The sequence below is a fragment of the Toxorhynchites rutilus genome, chromosome 1, assembly GCF_029784135.1.
Source record: "Toxorhynchites rutilus septentrionalis strain SRP chromosome 1, ASM2978413v1, whole genome shotgun sequence".
Classification (NCBI taxonomy): Eukaryota; Metazoa; Arthropoda; class Insecta; order Diptera; family Culicidae; genus Toxorhynchites; species Toxorhynchites rutilus.
Window position 1 is genome coordinate 54252404 of NC_073744.1, and position 23825 is coordinate 54276228.

At 37.8% G+C, this 23825-nt stretch overlaps 2 protein-coding genes across 8 annotated transcripts in view; both read left to right on the forward strand.

Annotated features, from left to right (window-relative positions):
• LOC129761114 (ras-related and estrogen-regulated growth inhibitor-like) overlaps positions 1–23825 on the forward strand; it is a 173872-nt gene that overhangs the window by 101301 nt on the left and 48746 nt on the right. The gene's annotated exons all lie outside the window — the stretch shown is intronic.
• On the forward strand, positions 1910–23263 carry LOC129781027 (ER membrane protein complex subunit 3-like). Its single transcript, XM_055789150.1, has 2 exons — positions 1910–2147; positions 22902–23263. Exons 1-2 carry the CDS (start codon positions 1910–1912, stop codon positions 23261–23263), a joined length of 600 nt encoding a protein of 199 aa, XP_055645125.1.

Sequence of the window (23825 nt, forward strand, 5' to 3'; positions counted from 1 at the left end):
GATAAAGATATAAACATATTGGGTTGGGGAGAAAGAAATGTCGTATAATGTCAATATATGGCAACACTTAAACATATCTTGTGTTGTACTTATCGCATCGGGTTATAGGCTATTCAAAGACGACAATCTGTGCTAAAGCATAGCTCATCTTAAATCTGGACGCATTAAAACTGGTTTATCTCGGAGCTATGTGAACGAAATAAAAATGTTATGTACTCAAAATGTAGGTCTTTTATTGCACTTTAAAGGAAAAATAACGAAAAAAATTATTCCGATGTGGTTTTGATGATATCTCGAACTTTTCGGCGAATACCACTCATCATAGTTTGGACACTCTGTTCGCTGACCTCTGCGGCCATTTTGTTCCACCATCTTTTCATCTCTGTTGCATCCCGAGTCGTCCTACCATTCTGTACGGATGTACTAGTCAAAAATCTATCTTTTCCTATTTTCAAACATTGAAAACACAAAACGGCGCCGAAACGCTTGAATGAAGGGAACAGGGAATAGATCGCCATACAAACAAGTGGTCAGCGTACTAACACCTTTTTCTTTGACAGTACTAAAAATTCGGTAGATAGCCCCATTCCCGAAATCCAAGGAGTGGTCTTTTCAGGGCCACCGGTCGGATTAGGACAACCTTCCCCTAATATGAGGAAACTGTACGATAATTTACTAACAAAATATGATTGCGTGGTTATGGACGACGAAACGTTAACCATTGATAATTTCGTACTGAACTAATTTTTCAAACCAAGCATCCTTGGCATACTACCTTGTTAGCAAGAGCAAACTTAATCTCAGAAACATTATCCGATTCATTTTACTCTAACGAATAGCTTCATCATCATTAAAACATATTGACAGAGCAGGTCCACCTAATGAGGTTATTTGATATTCCACGGACAAAATGCGTCAACCGAAACCGCAGTAACATGCACAACTATGACATATGCTAATTGAACTCTAAATGACCACAAGTTGAAGGTTTGTTTGTGGGTAAAATTGTGGTTCGCCAGGAAATCTGAGTCAATCTAAGATAATTTAGAGCATTTAACCGGTCCAAGGTGCGTCGTTATAATGTTTATCACCTCTACAAATAACAGTGCAAACAATTTTTCGGACCTATTCAGCAAGCTTCGGCTTGCTACAGTTATTGAGGAAACTTTTCTGTGTAATATTCATGGAAAACGATTGCATGCCGTTGGAAGCATTTCAACTAACAATAGCCCCCATGAGGAAGCTTACCAACCACAGCCACCATAAATTCCATCCAAACTATTCTAAAAGTCACAAGTCTTCACAGTAGGAACACTTTATTTTCAATTTCTTCCAATTGAACGTATAATTTGTTTACACTAGAAATCATAAATAAGCCGCGAGGAAAAAATCGCAGCTCTCCCTCGCGTGCGCTCACTCACTCGCCCAGCATTGCCGCAAACAGTCCGTTCGGCCGTATCATTAATTTCAGTTTATGCTTATTTCACATGAATTACAATTTAAGCAATAACAATGAGCCCAAATAGAGCCCACGAGTGTTGCCATTAGGAGAAGGCGAAAGCATGGACACCAGCAGCCGGCAGCGTTTAGCGAACCGAGAGTATCACGAACCGCGGCGACCTGCCTTTCTCCCACTCGCGGTTTCCCACAGCCAAACGCTCAGACGCGCCGCTATCTCTCAATACGCCACGGGGAGATAATTTTAATGAGCTTTTCATTCCTGGGCGCAACCGCGCGGCTTAACCATCGGATAGCTCTCGCTTCAGCAGCAGCAGCAGCAGCAGCAGCAAGAGCCCCGTCGGGTGTTTTGGCCACGCCACGCCACAGAAAAATAACGACAAAAAATATGCATCGAAAACAAAAATTAACTCACTTCTTGCGGCCAATGTCGATAAATTATGGCTGAAAAATGAAACACTACGGTCAGACCGCACTAAGTAGCTTCCCCCCTCCGAGCCACCGGAGGCAAGATCCGTCTCCGGCAGACAGTCATGCAGCGAAGGAGCAGGCGGTCCGTCTAAGGAGACACAATCTGCCAATTATCCGATTAGGTGCCATTTATGCACTCCGGCTTACCTGCTGGACTTTGGCTTTCCTGAACCACTTTCGACGGCCAACACTCGAATCCGAGGAGACGGAGCTGGAGGGTACTTGATTCTGTATGTCTGGTCGGGGTTTGCTTTATTGAGAATCTGCGTGAACATTGCATGAGTCATGAATCATCATATTCAAATTCTATACTAACTATGAACATGCTCTCATCAGTAAGGAAGTGGAAAATAATAAAAAAAATATTTAGCTTTCCAGGCTAAGTTCAAATTCAGAACTCTCTTCTGACCTTCAGAATAATTATGCACTCGCAATAATCATCCGTGATATCTTCTTCTCCTTTTTTTTTTGACGTGGGATTTTCGGGAACATATTGGGATACAAATTGAAAATCGAAAATCGAGCAGATCATGAAAACTGTCCAATTTCAAACGCTTACTTCTCAGTCATTTCATGATGGATTGATGAAATTTTTGCGTCAATAGATTCCGGCACTTCATAACAATTTTTTATTTTGAATAAAATAATATATGTCATGAAACTAACTATCGAAAAAATAAAAAAAACCTCAACCCCTCTTGTAACGGAAATACCCACTTCTGATTGCTCGAAATTGACGACACATGCGGCGGGTCCCTAGCAGAGACATCAAAACCAAGCTGCCTGGGGAAAATCGACATTGCAAATATATTGAAGTAGGAGGAGCTTTTGTTCCCACCGAAATGTGTTCTCTAACAGAGACATCAAAACCAAGGTGCTCGGGGGAAAACGGCATTGCAAATATATGCAAGTCGGAGGCATTTCTATATTGCAAGTAAGGTGAGTGATACGATTAATTCCAGTAAATTAAATTTAAATTTGGAACTTTAGTGTTGGTTGCTTCGTGAACTTTCATATCAATGACCGATCGTGTATTGTGAAAAATTTAGCACAAGTGTAAGTGTAAAATAGTATATGGTAGCACTGCCGTTCTACGCATAGTTGTTCCATGTTCCAAAAACAGCAACGGAGAAAAACGCAAGTTTTCTAGCATATTTGTTTAACAGAAACTTTTAGCATTTCGGTTTAGCTATACACTGTTTTTTTATAAGCAGATAACTATTGTTTAATGAAATGTGGAAAGATCCCTTCATTTGAATCAATCAATCTTTGTTACAGGCTTAAAATATCATGGTGGGACAATTATGCCTAGAATACCAACATGGGACATTTGAACTTGATGTTGTTTTTCGAAATACTGGGATCAAACAATAAGTTTTTTTTTGTGTTTTTCCGAAAGATTATGCATAAAGACATCGTTTTATGAAGAAGGGAGTGATCTGCAATACTTTTCAGAACATAAATCTAGTTGTTATAAGGCATACGCTAAGAAGGTGTACACGTGTTCTGTTATACTATTTTTCATTTGTTTGAGAATAAGTTCGTTCTTCCAAACCAGAAATGAGTACATTGGTCCTGCTGAAAGTGTGACATAAAATTCTGGTACTTGAATCGATTTATTTGATATCGATCAACAAAAAATATATGTTTTTTTTTGGGTTTTTCCGGAAGACTAGGCATAAAAACATCGTTTTATGAAGAAAAATGAAAATCGCCAAAAAGTAACATGGGACAACTATGCGTAGAACGGCATAGCAGTTGTGTTAAAAATGACTTGATATATGAAACCATTTATTTCAATTTTCATAAATAAACACCAAGGTGTGTTCCCACTCGAGAACGGGTCGTTCGGTTTAAACTGTCTGTTTTGTTTTGTTCATTTTCACCGAAGGAAAGTTCATAGGACGAGATAAGTTGGAAAAATTAAGAAATATTCGAAAAAGTGACTTCCCATATGTTCCACATATTGTATTAGGTGTTGTTTGTCCAATTAAAATTCACATCGGGTTGAATAAACACTCAGATAGTAAAAATTATAAAAGAAAATTACCTTTTCTATTTCAAATATGTTTTCTCTACATTAAAGTAACATGTTTTACTGATGAGAAAAATTGATAATTATGTTCGGTATTGATAATTATTTATATAACTTTGATCAGTTTTTTATTATTTCAACCATACATAACACAGGAGGCATCTCGTCTAGGATCGCAGAAAGCGGTTTTCATCATATATCATTCCACTTCTATCTGATACGCACCATCCAACGACTAATTACCATCCTTCTGTCATCATCACTCGGTTTTAAACACTGGTGGAATGAACAAACAATACCCAACAACCAAACAAAACGGCCCTTTTAAGGGCCACCAAATCATTATCAAAGAGTTTAATTCTTCAAACATATCCAAAATCAACAGATAGCCTAATGAAATCCTACGTCAACTATGCGGTCGTGTCTCAGACACGACCCTCCTGTGATTTTTTCTTGTCATAGTTTTGGCATAGTTCATTTAGTATACAGAAAATTATGAAAGATGCAGATGCATGAAAAAAACTAGAAAGGGTTGTATCTGTGATATAACCCCAAGGTAGACGTAGGACTACGGCTTAGTAATTGTAGGTAGGCTTTGTTATCATTCGTTTGTTGTTGCATTTGAATCAATTCTTAATGGATGAATGAATGGTTATTTTGAAAGTTTGCTGAACGTTCTGCTTGAAAGCATGTGAGTGGATGAGTATAAGTATTGGTTTATATTCGATACAGGGAAATACATAAAATTCACGCTTTCGATCAGGATGTCGGTCTTTAACAGGATCGAAGTGGTTTCGAAGATGGTTGATATATGACTAATTCTTATTCTCGCGAGAACAATATACGATATTTTAATCCTTATTGTTAGTATGTATATCTTCGTCTAGACATTTATTGCCGCCATAGGCGATTTTATATTAACTACACCACCAACACCACCATCATATATCTTTACAGTATAAAATCAACAACACTTACGTGCGACTCAATCGTACACAATCACTCTGCACCTAATGGTACGAAAACCAATGATGTACGGAATCCATAAGAGCTTCCCCACAAATCTCCTAAGCTTTTTGACATTGGTATAACCACTTAATATTACCTTAACCAGAACTATCTTTTTCAGCGCCCTCCTTTCCTAACGATTCTGTATTGAACTCTGTCACAATCCACCGGTTCACCAGAAAAACCTATATTCTAGAAATACCCCCCACTAATTCGAATCAACGATCGATTGAACCATCCGTGGGCATTCAATATTGACACTGTTGCTTACATCAAACAAGGCGGTTTCTTTGGCCTTTTGAAATATTCTCTACCCTAAATATCTATCGTCAATGGCACAATTTACTGTCTCAAAAAGATAACCGCTTTGTTCAAAACTTCTACCGATACGTTGTTTTTCGTTAGACGTTGCGTTAAGACCGGTAGCAAAATAGAAACGGGATTGGTCAAGAAGGGCACAGTGTTTTGGCTGTCAGCGAAAATATGCTCCAATCACTACAGAATCGTAACTGAGTGGATCTCCGTTCTGTTCTTATTCTTTTTTTCTTCTTTCTTTGTTTTTGTCCCTGTGAGTGGACTTTCGAACAGGCAGCAGTTCATATACAGATTTGGGTGGTTTCAATTGCCTGTTTTCAAAGCAATTTTTAAGTTATTGAAACAAAAGTTTTGGGGTCAATAAGTAGCAAGCATGTAACTCTTAGACATTTTATCTTTCGAGTAAAGTGATTATCATGCCACTTTGTTTAGCCGGGAAAAAATTATTAACGCTTGAAGGAGGAATCGATTTCTCATCGGGAATACCCAGCGCAAATAACACCCCCTCCCCGACAATTAGAAGCATCGATCAATTGCGGCATTACTGAACATATGATTGGGAAAGAAAGGCATAGTGTTTAGGCGAGCGAGCAAAACCATTCTCCAGTCACTTCGCAATCACTGTCTAAATACAGCAATTTTCAAGCTATTGAAGCAATTTTTCGGGTCAATAATTAACAATCATATAACTCGCGGACATTTTATCTTTCGAATATAGTGAGTGTCATACCACTTCGTGTAGTCGACAAAGATATATTAACGCTTAAAACCTTGCATCTCCAATGACACTCTTGTTTCCGAAACTTTGAACCCTCAGCACAGAAATGAAAGACGTAGTCCTACGTCAAAATGATTTTAGACACCCACATCATCTGATATACTACGACTTGCTATTGGCAGTACCATCCCAAATTTCGGTGAAACGATGTGGGTATGAAGACATTGGTCCTTTGAGCAACTTTGCATACTTGAAATTTTCAAAAAAGAATTAGACTACTTTTTGAAAAGGACCAAAGCTTGTTTTTTTAAATTTTTTTTTTTCAAATTTGAGAATCCTTTCTGTCTCAAAACTCAAAAAAAGGAAATGTAGGAAAATATTTAAATTATCTCAATATAATAAAAATATAAATCATTTAGGAAGTTACAATGAGAAAAAAATATTTAAAAAAATTTTTTTCACGAAAACATTTTTTTCAATTCTCAAAACAATTACAATCACAATTTCAAAATTTAGCACATACAATTACCAACAAGTTGTCCATATATCGAATGATGGGCACTTTCACAGGGAAAAAGTTTTTCTAGCAACAACTTTTTCATGCTTTCTTTGAAAAAAACAACAACTAATCCTAACTTTGTCCAAATAGCGAAGTATCATATTCGACAAAGTTTTAGATCTTTTCAAAATATGGACTTTTGTGGAAAACGTTAATTTTTTTATATTCTATAGTTTAGTAGTTTTTATACGGAGGCTCCTGAAAAAATAATGCTCAATAGCTCGTTACACTTTTATGTGTAAATTATCGCGTTTGATATGTTGTTGACAAGTTTCAAAGTTTAAACAGTTTCCTGCATTTCATTCTTTGATCAAATTTTTGGATGTATTATGGTTTTGAGAATTTTTTTGTAAAAAATTAAGAGAAAAACGTCTCTCTGATTTTGGATGTTATTCGAAAAAAACCTAAGCTTCCAAGAAAAAATGTTTTATAAACAAACAAATGTGTTTTAAAATATAGAAAAAAAAATTATTTTATTTCACATGTTTAATATTTGCCGTCAGAGTGGAGTCCTCGAAAAGAAGATAAGCTGGTTCAGGGAAGCACACAGCCTTCCAAAGTTATCTGAAATAAAAAATTCAAAAAGAGTATTATTCTGCAGACTTTATTTTAATGAACTAACCTATAATATACATAAAAAAAACTAAAACTAAATGGCGGACTCGTGAAAAAAGTTCTCAGAATCTGTTTTTGTTTTGATAAATTGTTTAAATAAAATAGTTTATTATTAAAAAAGTTAAATGTTTTGAAGGTTGCGTATTTAGATATGTGTGTCTAGTAAGTGCTTCCCCGATATTTCGAAAATATGGTTTTGAGAGAAACGCGTTTAAAGTTTTCTCACACACTTTCATACACACTGCGGCGTGCTCTCTTATTATAGCTAATATTTAAAAATATTTCAAATTTCGGTCTGAAATTTTTGGAGTATATTTTTAAAATATTTTTCTTCCGAAAAATGTAAAAAAAAATCGATTTTTTGAACCCACCACACCGGGCTACTACCTTAAATTGAATTGATGGTAAGATGTTTCTTACAAGTCAAGCTATCATTTGGTGCAAAAACATTACCATGGTTGCTTTCAAAAGCCATGAAAAATAATCATTTGCTATTCGATTTTTCGAACAGCTGGTCGTTAATGGTTTGAAGCCCTACATTTTGATGATGGTGGCGCTCTCAGTAGTCGTATATGCAAGCTTTTGATAGTGTTGTGTCGTTGTTTGAAAACTGTTTTGCTCAGTATTTTTGACGTAGGACTTCATCTAACCTTTCCATATAGCGACCCACTTCGGGTGGGAAAAGAGTCAAGATTTTGAACGTTGATATCTCTCCAATGAATGGATGTACTTTGAAAATTAATATTAAAATAATTATAATTAATAGAAAATATCCCCAACAATTATTTTGCCAAAGTCAACGAATAAAACATGTAGTTTTTTTTTCGATTTTACTCGTCGCTCACATCCTTCCACAATTCGGGCGTTCCCTCCATTCTTCCATGAAATTCGGGCGGTAACTTATTAGATTTGTTTTTTTATTCGATGCATATTTTCTTCGATAGAGGGAGAGAGAAACAGATAGAGAAGGAGATAGATGTGTAATGTCTAAACTGTCCGCTCTGTGGATACGAAATTCTCTCTCTTCTGGTCACTCGATACCTCTCTTTTTCCTTTATCTCACACTCTCTCTCTCTCTCTTTCTCTCCAAAATATCGTTCACTATCAGGGTTCATAATTTTCGAAGACGAAACATGAAACTCAACTCGCTTCGCTCAGGACTACTTCCATGAACGTCCTACTCTCTTTTGCTACTGAGTAACAACATGTTTCGTTCATCAGATATCCTCGCGCTTAATTCGTTTCTACACCCAAAATTAAAATTTACATTAAATGAGCTTAAAAATAACAGAAAATGTGCTACTCTTCCATACTTATTTATTTATGTTTATAAGCCAACAGGCTCGAAGCCCCAATGGTAATCTTACTTGTATAGCATTTGTATAATATACTAGCTAACCCGGCAAACTTCGTCCCGCCCATTTACTTGATTAATTCTCGAGTAATGCAGAAATTTGTGTTTTATTTGTATGGCAGCCACCCCTAAGAGAGGGGGGAGGGGTATCTAACCACCATAGAAACATTCATTGCACCCTAAAGTTTCCATATACCTAATTTGGTTTAATTTGCTTGATTAATTCTCGGGTAATGCAAAAATTTGTGTTTCATTTGTACGGCAGCCCCCTCTAAGAGAGGGGGAAGGAGTATCTTAACACCATAGAAACATTTATTGCATCCTAAAACCTCCACATGCCAAATTTGGTTTCATTTGCTTGATTAATTCTCGAATAATGCAGAAATTTGTGTTTCATTTGTATGGCAGCCCCCCCCTTTGAGTGGGGGAAGGACTGTCTAACCATCATAGAAACATTTATTGCACTCTAAAACTTTCACATGCCAACTTTGGTTTCGTTTGCTTGGTTAATTTCCGAGTAATGCACAAATTTGTGTTTCATTTGTATGGCAGCCCCCCCTTAGAGAGGGGGGAGGGTTCTCAAAATATCACGTAAACCTTCCCCGGCCCCAAAAACCCCTACATACCAATTTTCATGTCGATCGGTTCAGTAGTTTCCGAGTCTATAAGAATCAGACAGACAGACAGACATCACTCCATTTTTATATATATAGATATGCTATAGCAATATAACAGAAATATGAGCGGGCGAAACAAGAGACTCATTGCAAAAAAGCACGCATTAGAGCTTTTCGCATACTTTACCACATACACGGCCCATACCGAGAAGGATTTTCAAACTACATTTTATAATGAGGTCTAATAATAACACGCATATATGCAACAGTACAAGTGCCTATGTGGATAGCGTGGCCATGTGAAACAGCCTTGCATTCTAGCCGGCTTTGGTTCTATCCCTGTTGACATGGTTTGGACTTTTTTGGGTACAATCCCAAAAATAAATTAAAAAAGAAAAAAGAAAAAGATGTCTGCTCCCACACATACAAACATTTCGAAGCTTTTGAAACATATCCTCTTATTTGCTCATTTCACCCTTCAGGGCACGAAAAGGCATTTTTTCTGCCGAAGATGAAATGTTTTCTGCCAATGCTTGTTTGGGTGTATCTATCTTCTTCTTCTATATATATATATAAAAATGGATTTCTGTTTGTCTGTCTGTCTGATTCTTATGGACTCGGAAAAAATACTGCCATACAAATGAAACACAAATTTCCACATTACGCGAGAATCAATCAAGCAAATGCAACCAAATTAGGCATCTGGAGGTTTTAGGGAGCAATAAATGATTCTATGGTGGTTAGATACTCCTCCCCCTTCTCTTCGGGGTAGCTGCCATACAAAAGAAACAAAAATTTCAACATTACTCAAGAATTAATCAAGCAAGTGCAACCAAATTAGGCATCTGGAGGTTTTAGGGGGCAATAAATGATTCTATGGTGGTTAGATACTCCTCCCCCCTCTCTAAGGGAAGAAGAGGGAAGGGGTCTGTTTTCATTCTATCATATTTTCTATATCAAACATTTATTCCATGTAACGGAAAAACATGTTATTTGCAAATAGTTGAAATATCTTGAACAAGAATTGTGTCTGAAAATAATCTGATATTATAATAATGAGTTTTGGTAGAAGTACAAGGATTTTTTTAGTAATAGGTAAATTCAACGATCAATGAATGAACAGTTCTGCGATTGGACTCAAGAACTTGCGCTTAGTAAGAAAACGTGAATGTTATCAATACCTTCATTGATAACAAAAAACAAATTTTGGGCGGGACGAAGTTTGCCGGGTCAGCTAGTAACCTACTACACGAATCAATCGTTTGTTCATCTAATCTCCGCTGTCCGTCTTATCCGCACTTCATCTACCAAAAATGAATATCTGGACTTCGAACAAAAACAAAGAAAACAGTTCGAGACAGTTTATTCTGATTTTGAGATAGCTTCCACTACTTTCTTAGCACTGCTTAGCGCTGCAGACTGCAGTTGGCCCGGCGAGACATTGTGTTGGCGCCAGGAACTAATATCCAGCGTTCAATAACCCCCGCGGTAAACCATATGATATGGGACAGTCACCCGGTGTATGACACTGGATAATTATCTCGGACCGCTGAACCCCAGTGCGAATTTCTTACGTAGGCGTGATTATTATCATCTGTCGGAGCAATGCCACTCGTGTTGGATACTCGAACGGTTTGCTGAAGTTTACTTCTCGCTTCGATAATGATTGAAATTATTCTGAATAACACTTAACATCCGGATCCGTCGGGGACAACTCCCTTGGCGCAAAAATGACATTGGCTTAATGATTTCCTTGTTCCAAAAATACTCAACAAACATACCTTGATCACAATCGGAAAGTGTTTACGAGAAGAAATATATCTTCATTTCTTCTCGGCTCGAAGCGGGGCTTCTTCCCCGGAACACCATCGTTTGCTGACCCCTGTCCAGAGCAACGCTTGTTATGCACCAGCCTGCGAACACCAGCGGAACGTTGATGACCTCTACTAACCCATTATTTTCAAACCCATGATTGGCTTGGGTATTGGTTACGTTAGATAATGCAGATGATTTTGCCTCGCTACCTCTCGTTCGCAAAGCAGATCGAATACCTTGACCTTGGTTCTCCCCACGATGATCGGTCGGACGTGATCAAAACATTGCATTACGGCTCGGATTGAGTATAAACAGATGCAGTTTTCGCGCTCGTTAGCACTTCGGTGTAGGTGTTGCTAACGCTTCTCCATGCTTTTTTTTTTTGGTTTGTTTGTTTACCCTCTCATTCTGCCGGTTTCCATCGATGCGCAAAGGTCAGGGAAGACAAAAAAAAAGCTAGCGGCGAGTGTGGCCTTCCGGCGAGGGATATTACTTACCTCTTCAGTGTCGAACAAAAAAACGAAGTGAGAGATACCTGTTGCTGGTCGGTATGTGTTACTATTGGCAGGTTTCCTAGTAATTTTCAATCTGACATAATCTCTCAATTTATCATATTGTTTATTTTAAATTTTTGGCTTGCTGTTTTTTTCTCCTATTTTCAAATTATCTCAAACAATCGCCTTACTATCCATTACAGTACATTACGCAACGAGATAAATAATTGCGGAGATTACCGACGATTACCGAGCCATATTTGCGGAACCATCAACCGCTTTACATCACTTGTGCGGTCAAATCGCTGGAAACCTTCGCGGTTGGCAGAAATGTGAGGCGCGAATTGGCACTTGCCGCAAAATAGACACACGTTCTCTTTTTTGCAGGGGGAAAAATAAAGTTATGCTCTCATCCCTGTGGTCCGGCGGCGCGTGCTGTCAGCGCTACGCCAAATTGCGCTGTTCCCGGACGACGATGACGAAAAAAGCGTATAATTGAAATCACTAACGACCCCTATGCGAACCCATTACGGGGTGACCGCGCTTCGTCACAAACAGAACAACCATTGATTTGGTGGGCTCATTTACCCCTTTTGTTTTGAATTGGGTTTAACGAGTGTAGATGGTTCCTTCCCAAAATAACCATATTAAGCTTGACTTTGTTCCACCGTGCAAAAAGGGAGTGCTAAGCAGTCTCATTAGAATGATCGTTCGGTTTCATGGAGTTATTCAATCGCGAAAACAATCCGGAAAGTTTGCGTCATCGATCCGGCTTATTGATTGGACACATTAACGCAAGCCTTTAAACGTATGGATATTATTTCTTATTTTAATTCATTCGTCGATAAACGACAGCCCATTTATTCACGCCACCCCTCGCGTCGGTTTGACTTCGAGTGCAAAACGATACCTTTTTCATTTTTGTTGTTACATATATCGTATTAATTACGAGTCGACCAATCGGGTGTAGGTTAGTCTAGGGTTTTGCGACTACACTGTTCGTAGTGGAGTTGCAAATTGAAGCCATTCCACTTAGAATGGGTCATCAGCTGTCCCGACGCGCTCCGTTTTCAGCGGAGGACAACGTTCAACAGAAAGGTATAGAGGGTAGAAAGAAAATCTTATGAACTATCTAACAGAAGAATGGAAGATTACGGAACCTATTCCAGAAGACGAGACAAGAAGACGAGCGCTCGTCTCGTTTGTTTTTATATTCCAGAAGCCGACTACAACAGACGAGAAGCTCGTCTCACTCTTCCACGGTCGTTAATGAATCTGTCGAGCCGTCGTCTAGCTTGTTAAGATGTTTTTGTTCAGGTATCTGCAGAAATTGCTTCACGGCTAAACTAGGATTGCATAAGCAGTGTATGAGAATGTATAAAAAATTTTACAGATTTTCAAATGGGCATTTTCCAAACAACACAATCAAATGTAAACATTGGACTACATATCCAGGGATGCCGGGTCATTGTTTCAAATATGCCGTGTTATATTAACACGGCACGAAAAGCGTCTTCACAATCATATTGAACAAAAAAGAATAATTCATAACTCAATTTCTGGCCAATTATTGATAGAACAATGTTTTGCTGCTGATTTATAATTTTATATACGGCGTTCCAATCATCATACCTAGATGTTGCGAAGTTTTTTGCTATGCATATGGAAAAAAATACATTACTATACTGTATAATTATTAAAGAAAATAGTTGTACATAGATTTCAAACTTTTTTTATATAAATCGTTGACTCAAACTTTTAGATTCAAATACGAAAAAATAAAAATTTGTCGTGCAAATGTTGTAGGGGTTATTGTTCAGCCGGCAACGAACACACAGTTGATGGCAGGCATATCGTAATAGGAATTTACCGGCTGGTGTCGTGATATAATTGGGTTTCGCACTCCTCATGAATAACTGTGTCCTACTAGTCAAGTCCTTCATTTTATACCCATATTGATGGGGTTTAGAGAAAATATGTAATCCGCCATTTTGGACTTGCATTTTTCATAAATAACTGTGTTCTACTAGTCAATCCATTTCATTTGATACCCATATTGAGGGGGCTTTGAGAAAATATGTAATGCGCCATCTTGTAGCGGTCGCCATCTTGGATTTTCAAGATCATGAAATACGCAATTTTATAATGACTGCAGAGATGATGAGGTGTGTTCCAATCTTTAGATCAACCGGTCAACAGGAAAGTGGTCAAATTTCAATTAATGTGGTGCAGCGCCATAGACAAACATGTTACATACAAACATACCAATATGTTACAGCTAAATAGGGTAAATGATCTTGGTTTGTCCAGTCGAAAATATGATCATGGTTTGCCCACTTTTTTGAATGCTCTAATTCAGCGCTCCTGTGTCAAATAAGGCCTTCGAATGTTTCGAAACATATAAATGAAATTGTCTTTTACATGATTTATAGTAGTTTGATAGTATATTTTTACGAAATCACATGTTTTAAAGGATTATAAAATACACCTTCTATTTGTGTCAATGCGCCCCTCATTCGAGCTAACTTTTAATCGATCACCAGATGATTATTTGGCACGTATTCAGACCTTTTCTGGATTACAACACTTATAAATATTGTAAACATCATGCTTGCTCACCATTTGTATCGGATTTACATAGCTAAACCATTAAATTAACGCATTTTAATGAACTCAATTCTGATCATGAGTTGTCCAATTCAATAATGTTGTTTTGTCCACATGATTTCTATGGCAACCGCTTGGCGCGCTGCAGTTTGTTTATGTTTGTTTATGGTGTGCTTCGCGCGCTGCAGTTTGTTTATGTTTGTTTATGGTGTGCTTCGCGCATAGCAGAAGTATGGTTTTTCTGTGTTGGTTGTGTTGAGGTGAACACTTCTAAAATGCCCATGAAAAGGCAATATTCTGAAGAAAGCCTAAATTATGAATGAATCAATATGATGACAGTAAACTCAAGCAATGATAAATGCAACATCTAATTGTGAATTCGAATGTTTTCATGATCATTTTTTTTTTTTGGGCAAACCATGATCAGAGGTGGTCAATCCATGATCATAATTCTTCTTTAAGGAAAATCGTTAAAAAACATAAAAATTTGAATAATTTCAACACCTTATGGTAGTATTAGCAACTAGAGACTTGGGGCTTTTCAACAAACTCGTATCGATTATGTGTGATTTTCATGAAGAAAAATCGATTTGCATTTACTAGTTGCGTAAAAACACCCCAAATTGGACAAACCAAGATCATTTACGCTAAAACCGTTTACAAACTCCAGCATTCTATCAAATCGAGCGCTATTAGCCACTCATTCGCAAGGCGCGACGCTTCCACCGCTTTTAACACACTTCTATAGTCCCTCCTGCTCCACATCACATTGAAACTATTGTCTCTCACTCTTGCGGTATCGCCATGCATACATCCCCGGCAAAGGCAGCGATATCTCAAGATATCGTCCATCCTGCTTGACGTCCGATGATAGAATGTGGCCAAGCCCCACCATCGCTCACTTTATATAGCCACATAGTTATCGTTGTAGCGACCGCCTATATTTATTTATAATCTATATTTTGTCTCCCTCCTTCTCCTTGTCCATACGTTTCGCCCGTACCCGTGGTTGCTTGTAATGAATAGCTGTTTGCTGCGGGAGCCCAGACAGAATGTATGGGAAAGTAGGGAATTCTTTCTTCCAATTTTTCATCAATTTGAACGTTATATGTGCTGAAAAACCGTTATGTGTAGCATATAAACAATTACTGAGGATATTTCCTAACAATGTGTGTATTTGGAACCAAAATCCATTCATTAATTGAGGAGTTATTAGCGTTCAAAAACTGAACACTTTTTCACACCGAAATATTGAAATGGGCCCCTATATTGAAAGGTTATACAAGGGTGACGTAGGACTATCGTTGATCTAGTAATCATTTGTTTGAAGTTGCATCTGAATCAAATCTCAATGGATGGATGAATGAATAAATTACGAGATTGATGAAAGTTCTTCTTGTAAATCTGAGAGCGGATGAGTGAGTATGTATGAAATTACCATATATATTTAGAAAACTTCAATCGAATTTTGAAGTTGTGAAGTGGTCCTGAAAAGAAACGGTTTGGCGTTATGTTGACTTGAAATGAGTGATTGCCGGATGGTTTGATTGGAGAGCCCATGTGCGGATCTGAAAAGAAACAATTGATATAAATAGAATCATAACAAGATCTATGTAAAATGTGTGTGTTTGTGTGTGTGTGGCGGCTACTCCGATGCATCAAACGGAACCAATTCTCGATACTGGTACTCTCTTGGTCGCCTTCTCTTCTCCTCCTGATGGATCGACTCTTCTGCGCTCCCTCACAGCTCGAAACATACTGAATGCGTTCAGGTCAGGTCAGATAATGAATCACTCGATCCCTCGCCGTCCAGCTCTTCCAGCAACGATGTTGTTCGTAGCAGTTCGTAGTGCAATTCGACCAACTTGGCCGTGGCTACGGTGGAATTTCCTTTTTTGACGTAGGACTACGTCTTTCATTTCTATACCGGGGTGTAAAATCAAAGTTTCGAAAACGAAAGCGTTACGCCGGAGACCGAGATTTTGAGCGTTAATAGCTCCTAAACAACTGAACGAAATGGTATGATAAACACTTCATTCGAAAGATAAAATGTCTACCCGTTCTATACTTGTTACTTTCTGATCCAAAAACTTGTTTCAATAGTCTTAAAATTGCTTTCAAAACAGGCTATTGAAATCACCAATCGGTATATAAGCGAGCGCCGCTCGGAAATCCACTCAGTTCAAATTGAACAGCGATTGGAGCATGTTGTCGCTGTTGTGGTGAAGCTCTTCGTTTATCATGAAAGCGCGGATGAACGGTGTCACCAAGAGCCTGTTTGTGCACCTTAGGCCAGAAGGGAATCCATCAGGAGGAGAGTGATGCCACAAACGGTTCCCCGGAAAGATCTCGAAGCAGCCGCTACACACACACACATACACGCGCGGAATTCTTTCCGTTTGGATGCCATTCAGTATCGAGAAAGATCCGGAAAATAATCTGCCAGTTCCTCTGGGAATTTAAAAATACATTCATGTGAAAGAGTTTATTTTAATATTTTCTATCCATGTAACACTGTGACCAAATACATTTGGTTTTGTAATGTTTCAATCAATCGCAATTAACAGGATAGCTTCTGAAGATTATTTTTCCCCATCAGTAGGATATTTCCGTATCCAATATTGTATGCGCCCACAATCGATTATTGCTCAGTCGCCGAATGTTCCGAGCTCAAAGAGTTCATTCCCCTCTAGTTTGCCATCGTAAACCACGCCTTCTCTCGATTCAGTCACGCACAAAAAGCATACTTAAGCGATATTCTGGTGGCGAGACGCATTCATTTTTCGTGAGGACATCGACAAGACAACATCGTTGCTGAGGGTGCTGGACGGCGAAGGATCGAGATCTGCCCTGAAACGCAAGCAGTTTGTTTGAAACTGTGAGGGAGCACAGAGAAGCCGATCCTTCAGGAGAAGAGAAGGTGACCATCGAAGTAGCCGCTACACACACACATACACGCGCGGAATTCTTTCCGTTTGGATGCCATTCAGTATCAAGAAAGATCCGGAAAATAATCTGCCAGTTCCTCTGGGAATTTAAAAATACATTCATGTGAAAGAGTTTATTTGAATGTTTTCTATCCATGTTACACTGTGACCAAATACATTTGGTTTTGTGATTTTTCAATCAACCGCAATTAACAGGATAGCTTCTGAAGAATATTCTTCCCCATCAGTAGGATATTTCCGTATTCAATATTGGATGCATAAAACCTTGTGCCTCCAACGTAACGCTCTCGTTTTCGAAGTCCCCCAAATATTCATTCATTCAGATTCAACTTCAAACAAATGATCTCTAAATCAACGATAGTCCTACGTCACCCTTGCGGTTATACCATAGATATAACCCACTTCCTGTTTTTCCATTTTTTCTAAAATCCGCGGACATACCAAAAAAATTGTAAGGGGTTGTATCTAGTACACGACCGCATATTTTCGACGTAGAACTACGCAATTATATTATGCAATTCACTTGTTTACCACTTCGAAGATTATTTTAGAATGTATCGAAATTTTAGTAATAGATTATGTTCTTCGCTACAAATAAATTTAATGAACGTCCTTTTACGTTTGATATGATGCCTAGGACTACCAAAATATGTGAACGGAAGAATTGTCAAACGATCATTGTATTTTACATTTCCCTCTGAAATTATTGCACATCACGTAGTTCTCGAACCGCGAATGTTCATTCACCTCTAGTATCTGAAATGACGATTTTCCCAGGCTTCTCAGTTTAAAAGTACGTTTAAGGGAAACATATTCCGGTCTGCACAACGACAAGCGAGTACAAAAGTACTCAACACCAATAAATACACCCAACTTCCATGTATTTGCAAAGTGGATTCCCCCAGGCACATTAATTTTGAAGTCCATGTTAGGGAACACAGCTCGGTGGGAACAAAAATAACCCCGACTTGCATGTATATTTGCAAAGCGGATTTCCACAGGTACATCGATTTTGAAGTCTGTGTTGGGGAAACCGTAAATCGGGCCAATCAAAACTTGCCAGTTTGGGCGTTTAGATAACGCTTCACATTATTCATCTCATGAAAAATAACATTTTATTAATTGTGATAGACGCGTAGAAATATTTCCTATCAATTGATGCAAACATCTTTCCGATCTGTTAAGAAATGTTCTAATTATAAGCATTCGAAATACGGGTAGGGTTAGCACACAAATCGGCAGAACAAATGTATGGGAAGGAAGTTCTTCCAGTTTTCATGAATTTAAACCGTTTAGAGATTAGCGAATTGTAATGTAGAACATATCAAACAAATCTTAGAGAATTTCCAATTCGACTGATTTGCAAATCATGAGAATTCCTTCCCAGTGAAAATAGTTATTAATGTTAACTTTATTTCATAAAAACGTGACCTGTTTTCTGATTTGGCACCCTTCCTGAAAGACGTAGTTCTAGGTCAAAACTACGAGTCCGATTCGGCTGAAATTTTCACAGTAGCCGTTTACGAAAATGTACTACACGATAAGTAATCTCTCTTGCGATACTGACACCTTCGGGCGATGAGACTAAGTTCTTATCGGACCGCCCTCGTATATTCGACACAAAACACGACAAGCAAATACTCAGTTATTGGATGTCTAAAATATTTTTTCAGTCTCAGCTTCAAACCTATTGGTACATTGTTAGGTAGCTTAAATATTTCAGACAATTTTTTTCCATGTTCGATGTTTGACATTGTTTGACATTGATAATTGAAAAGTGGCAAACAAAACAATGTTTGTAGAAGTTTCAAACCAAACTTTATCTATCAAAAAGTGTCAAACATTTGACCTCCGGACAAACAGTGTTCGACCGCCTTGACTGTGGATAATGGAAAGATAATGGAAATTTCATGATGTACTGTATTGTATTAGTCCAATCATTTCTTTAATACTGATAATGAGAAGATTGCAAAAAATACATGGTCGACCATTTTGTGGCGTCAACCATTTATTTAGAAAATCAAATTCATAATTTCGTTGATTTTATTTACGGAGCCTTCAACTTCGGCGGTACCACACAATTCAAAGTCTACTAATTTGTTCATTCATGTTTTGATACATGTATTTTAATGTCTTCTTTTAACCAAAGGAACCGGATTAGAAAAACAACAACTCTATGGAACAATGGAGCTTCCCAAAATCTTTAGACGAAATTAAAATAGCAGCGAAAGAGATTTTTCATGCTGGTAAACATAATGAATTCCAAATTTTACTCCTACTAACTCATGCCAACTTTTCAGCTAAACAAAACGACCAAGTGCCAAAAATAATTTTTTTTTCGACAACGATTTTTTTTTCGAGATAACAGTAAAAATCGATGTTTCGTACAATTATAAGACGTTTGGCATCCAAACAGAATTTCCACAACTTCGTATCAGCAGTCAATCAAGAGTTTCAATCGGATAGTCATCGGGAGCGGACGTGTGTCCCCTTACTCCGCGTATATTTCCGTTTGAAGTTGCTTGTTACTGTGCAAAATGTTCCTGTGCTCCGTACCTGTTGTTATTGTAAAGTGGTGTTTTCTTTTTTTCAAATATAGTTGTGAATAGGATGTGGAATTGTGAAATCGAAAATGTCTTATTTTCAATCACAGTGATGAGCGGGGGAGTTTTGCAACGTTCTAGACGGAAAATGCGCAGTTTGTGCCCTGCGTTATTTGAAGGGTGCAAGGAGTGAGCTCTTTACACTCGTGTAAAATGGAAAACAATCAAATTTTCTACACAAATCATGGAAATGAACATGAAAATAAATGGCGAAATGAAGTATTGGACGAAGCCATTTTTCATACTTCATATGTGGTGGTGATCACTCCATCGTTTTCGTTGTGCTATCGATCGCGTGTTTGATTTAGTGTTGTAGTGTTTTCTTTTGTCGCGCGGCGGTTTGGTTGTTTCGTGTGGTAGATTCGGACATACCAATATACAAGGGTTTGTGTGTGTACCTTTCAGAACCAGTTCAAAGTTAATGCGTCATAGTGAATGTATCACAACCGGAGGAAACATTGGCGTGGCTGAGAGAGCAGACAGTAGATTCAGCTAAGTTTTTTTCTCACTTATTTATCCACGCACTTTTCAATTACTTTTTTTTCGAACACTACAATTCATCACATGTAAAATGCTAAAAATTGGTTTCTTTCAGCCCAATCGGATAACACACTTTCTGATTGCTCTTATGTTCATTACATTATTTTCCGCCCCACGAAAAAGCGTCGCGATAACATTGACACTTACTCAAATTCAAATGTCAATTTACTGCTTTATTCATTTATTCATACGTCTCTCTTAATTTGAAAGCTGAATTCCATATATGTCGACATAGAACTTTTAAATGTTAAATTTTCAAGTGTTCATCACGGGTTTTGTTTCTGGCGAATGAACTTCTAACAGGAATCCTGGAAATGATTCCAATTTCTTTAGGAATCATTAACTGGCTGCTTTCCTGGAGAGATGATAGAATGTGAGTGTGAGAGGTGATTATTTTTGGAGAGTAAATGATATCAAGCGAACAAAAATAAGAGAGGTGCGATGCAATCTCCAAAATCGTAAATCTTAAAATTCAAATTATAACTCTTAAGTAATTATCAAAATCGTTAGGGAGAAACTGGAAACTCCAAAAAATCTAATTTTTATTTCTACAATTTCGGGTAGCTTATGACATCAAAAAAGTTTAACGACTCTAATACATAATATAATCTGATTCATTTATTACAGTGCATCGTAGTTTTTCTAATTCTTTATTTTTTATTATTTCCCGCCATTGCGATTAGTCATTGTATGCGTCCAGGTTAACATACTTCAGCTACATATTATATTTACGAATTTTATACTCCATTTCAGTGGCAGATAGTTTCGGATGACACATTTGGTTCTAATTAAATGTTCCATATAGCAGATTGTATGTTTATAATTTCATGTTTAATGTGTGTGTACAAAATTATTTCTGTGTTCAGTTTGTTGATTCTAAGAATCGATAACGAAATATATCGCCGGGTCGAGTGATTTCGAAGGGTTTTTCACGGTTGCCTTCTCAGGTTTCTCGAAAATAATTCTTCGCCGTCGCGATTGGATCTCGATAAAAAGTAATATTGATAAATTATAGAGTATATAGCCGGCCCAATTGATTTAACAGGTTTTCCTTCTCAGGATACCTATCTCTGTTGTGACACGTGATCGATAGTTCGCGTTTACATGGTCACATCATTTACTTCAGTGGGTCCTCTCTTCACTAACAAATATTCCTTCCATGATGAACGCTGGGGAGTCACGCTATAGTGGCGGCCCTTCTGGCTTTCGAGCGGCGTCGTTATCGACTATTTGAAGCTCGAGTCACCGAAACTTGCACAATGAGACTGGTTTGCTACTCCCAAGTGCCATTCAGTGTGTAGGACAGAAATTTCAATGTCGACCCCCAATAGCCAACATGGAACTCATCGTGTCAAGGGAGAGTGGGTGAGTTACAGTGGAACCTCGATTATCCGCGAGCGCGACAGCGAGTTCCTTACTAAATCCTAAACTAAATCTACTAAAAAATCCTACTAAATCAAAACTTAAAAATTTAAAAATTTTAAAAATTACAAATTAAAAAATTTAAAAATTTTAATATTTAAAAATTTAAAAATTTTCAAATTGAAGATTTTAGATCACATCACTTACCGCAGTGAATCCTGATTTATTCTGAACCACTCCCACTAACAACTATCCCTTCCATGATAAACGCTAGGGAACCACGCTAGAGAGGCGACCCTTCTGGCCTTCGGGCGGCGAATATCATACTAACATTCCTTCCCTTCCCCTGGTGACTGTAAGGACGTGGCCGGCGTCGTTATTGACCATTCAAAGTTCGAATCACCGATTGAATGATTTGCTAGTCCCAAGCGTCATTCTGTGTGTTCTTTGTGCAATTTGGTTGGTTCAGGTCAATCACGGAGAGCAACTACGAATTGTACAGTCTACCCAAGCTCAAGCTCAAGCTCAAGCTCAACTTCGTATCAGCAGTCAATCAAAATCGAGGTTTGTCGGCTTCTCGAACTTCAGAACAAATAGAGAGTGAGTTTTCCATCCATGTGACACATCAAACAGAGTGAAATCGTCTCCAAGAAAAATATGTTGCGAGTCGAGTGACCCTTATGATACCATGATTATCAGAGAAAAACATTAATAAACGGCAGAAGATAGAACATTAATTGAACAATTGATAACTGAAAGAAAGTAATTTGGTCTGATGAGACTAAAATAATGGGTCCTATTCGCGTATCCACTTACACTTACGTTCCCACTACGCTTACATCTCACTTCACTTTTTTGCACCCATTCCCGTTTCCACCGATCGTGAAGTGTAAAAATAAACTTCGTGTAGGAAGTGGAGTGGATACCAAAATGACCCTGTGTTCATTTCCTAAGAGAAACCTCAGTTGTATTTTGTTTTGTTTACCCTCGAGTTGTGTCGATACACCCAGAAAATGGATTACTGAAAAAGCTTTCAAATCTTTTGTAATGCAAACATTAGTAGAATGTACATATTTTCTGTAAATATTACCAATCGTTTGTAAAATGAATATCAGATACAATACACATCCCTACCAACGATTGATTCATTTTACTACGCGGTGTTAGTAACTTTTACGATTTTACGATACGCGAAGAAAATGTAAATATAACATTATTAGCCTAATTATCGAGTTGTTAATTGAGTTGAACGGCACTACTTTCCAATGTTGATTTCTCCACAGAAGAAGGTCGAATTAACCCCGACTCGGGACAGATAAGTAATATTTTTTTAAATCAATTCAATTTAGGTTCTTTAATTGATATTCATACATATTGGATAGCAAAGATTCGTGCTCGTCGGCTGCGGGAGAATGCGAAGACATTACTTCAAAATAAGGAATCTGGGTACTTCGAGACACAGAAACGAGCCCTGTCGAGTCCTAGTTCTACCTTTATGCTGTTTGATTTGGTCAAGGACAGCTTCATAAACGTTTTGCAGACGATTGTGATCGCTGGTTCGATCAATTGGATGTTTCCCGAATTCATGACGACGGAGGTTCCGTATCCACTAACGATGCGCATCAAGTCAATGTTGCAACGGGGCATAGAACTGGCCTTCATCAGCTTCGTGATATTTCCCGAACGTATTCGACTGAGAAGCAATTACACGCTGGTCCTGGGAGAGGATAGTAGTGCGAATTGAGTAGTCTGCCATAGCTATTTGTAGTAATGATTGTGTTTTTTTCAGATGTCGATAGTTTAGGTAGTTCAATAAATGAATAAAGTTGCATACAAAAGCTCAATAAATTCATGAGAATATATGCATTCATAAATTTAACATAACATGTTTAGGGTTTATGTGAAACCAACGTTGAATTGACTGCTTATAGAGGAACTGGTACAAATTCGGTACCCTATTTTGTTTTTTCGGACATCATATTACATCAGTTTATGAAGTGATCTATTGCGGACATTTCCACGCAATTTCATTTCAAAAATCTTGATTTGGCTCGGAGCTTTGAGCATAGAAGTGAAACAACTCAAATTCGAGTACCCGAGATGCCTGGGTATAAATTTGGCACCCCATTTTTTATTTTTTTCAAATTAAAAGAATTGTCCTGAAATCACTGAAAAAATGTATTTTTTTTACATTTTCATACAAAATAGAAGTGAAGTACACTATCTTACGTACATTAACTCAACTTTGACGAAAAAGCATGCAATTTTATAAAACAAAGAGGAACAAGAAACGATTTTTTCAAGAA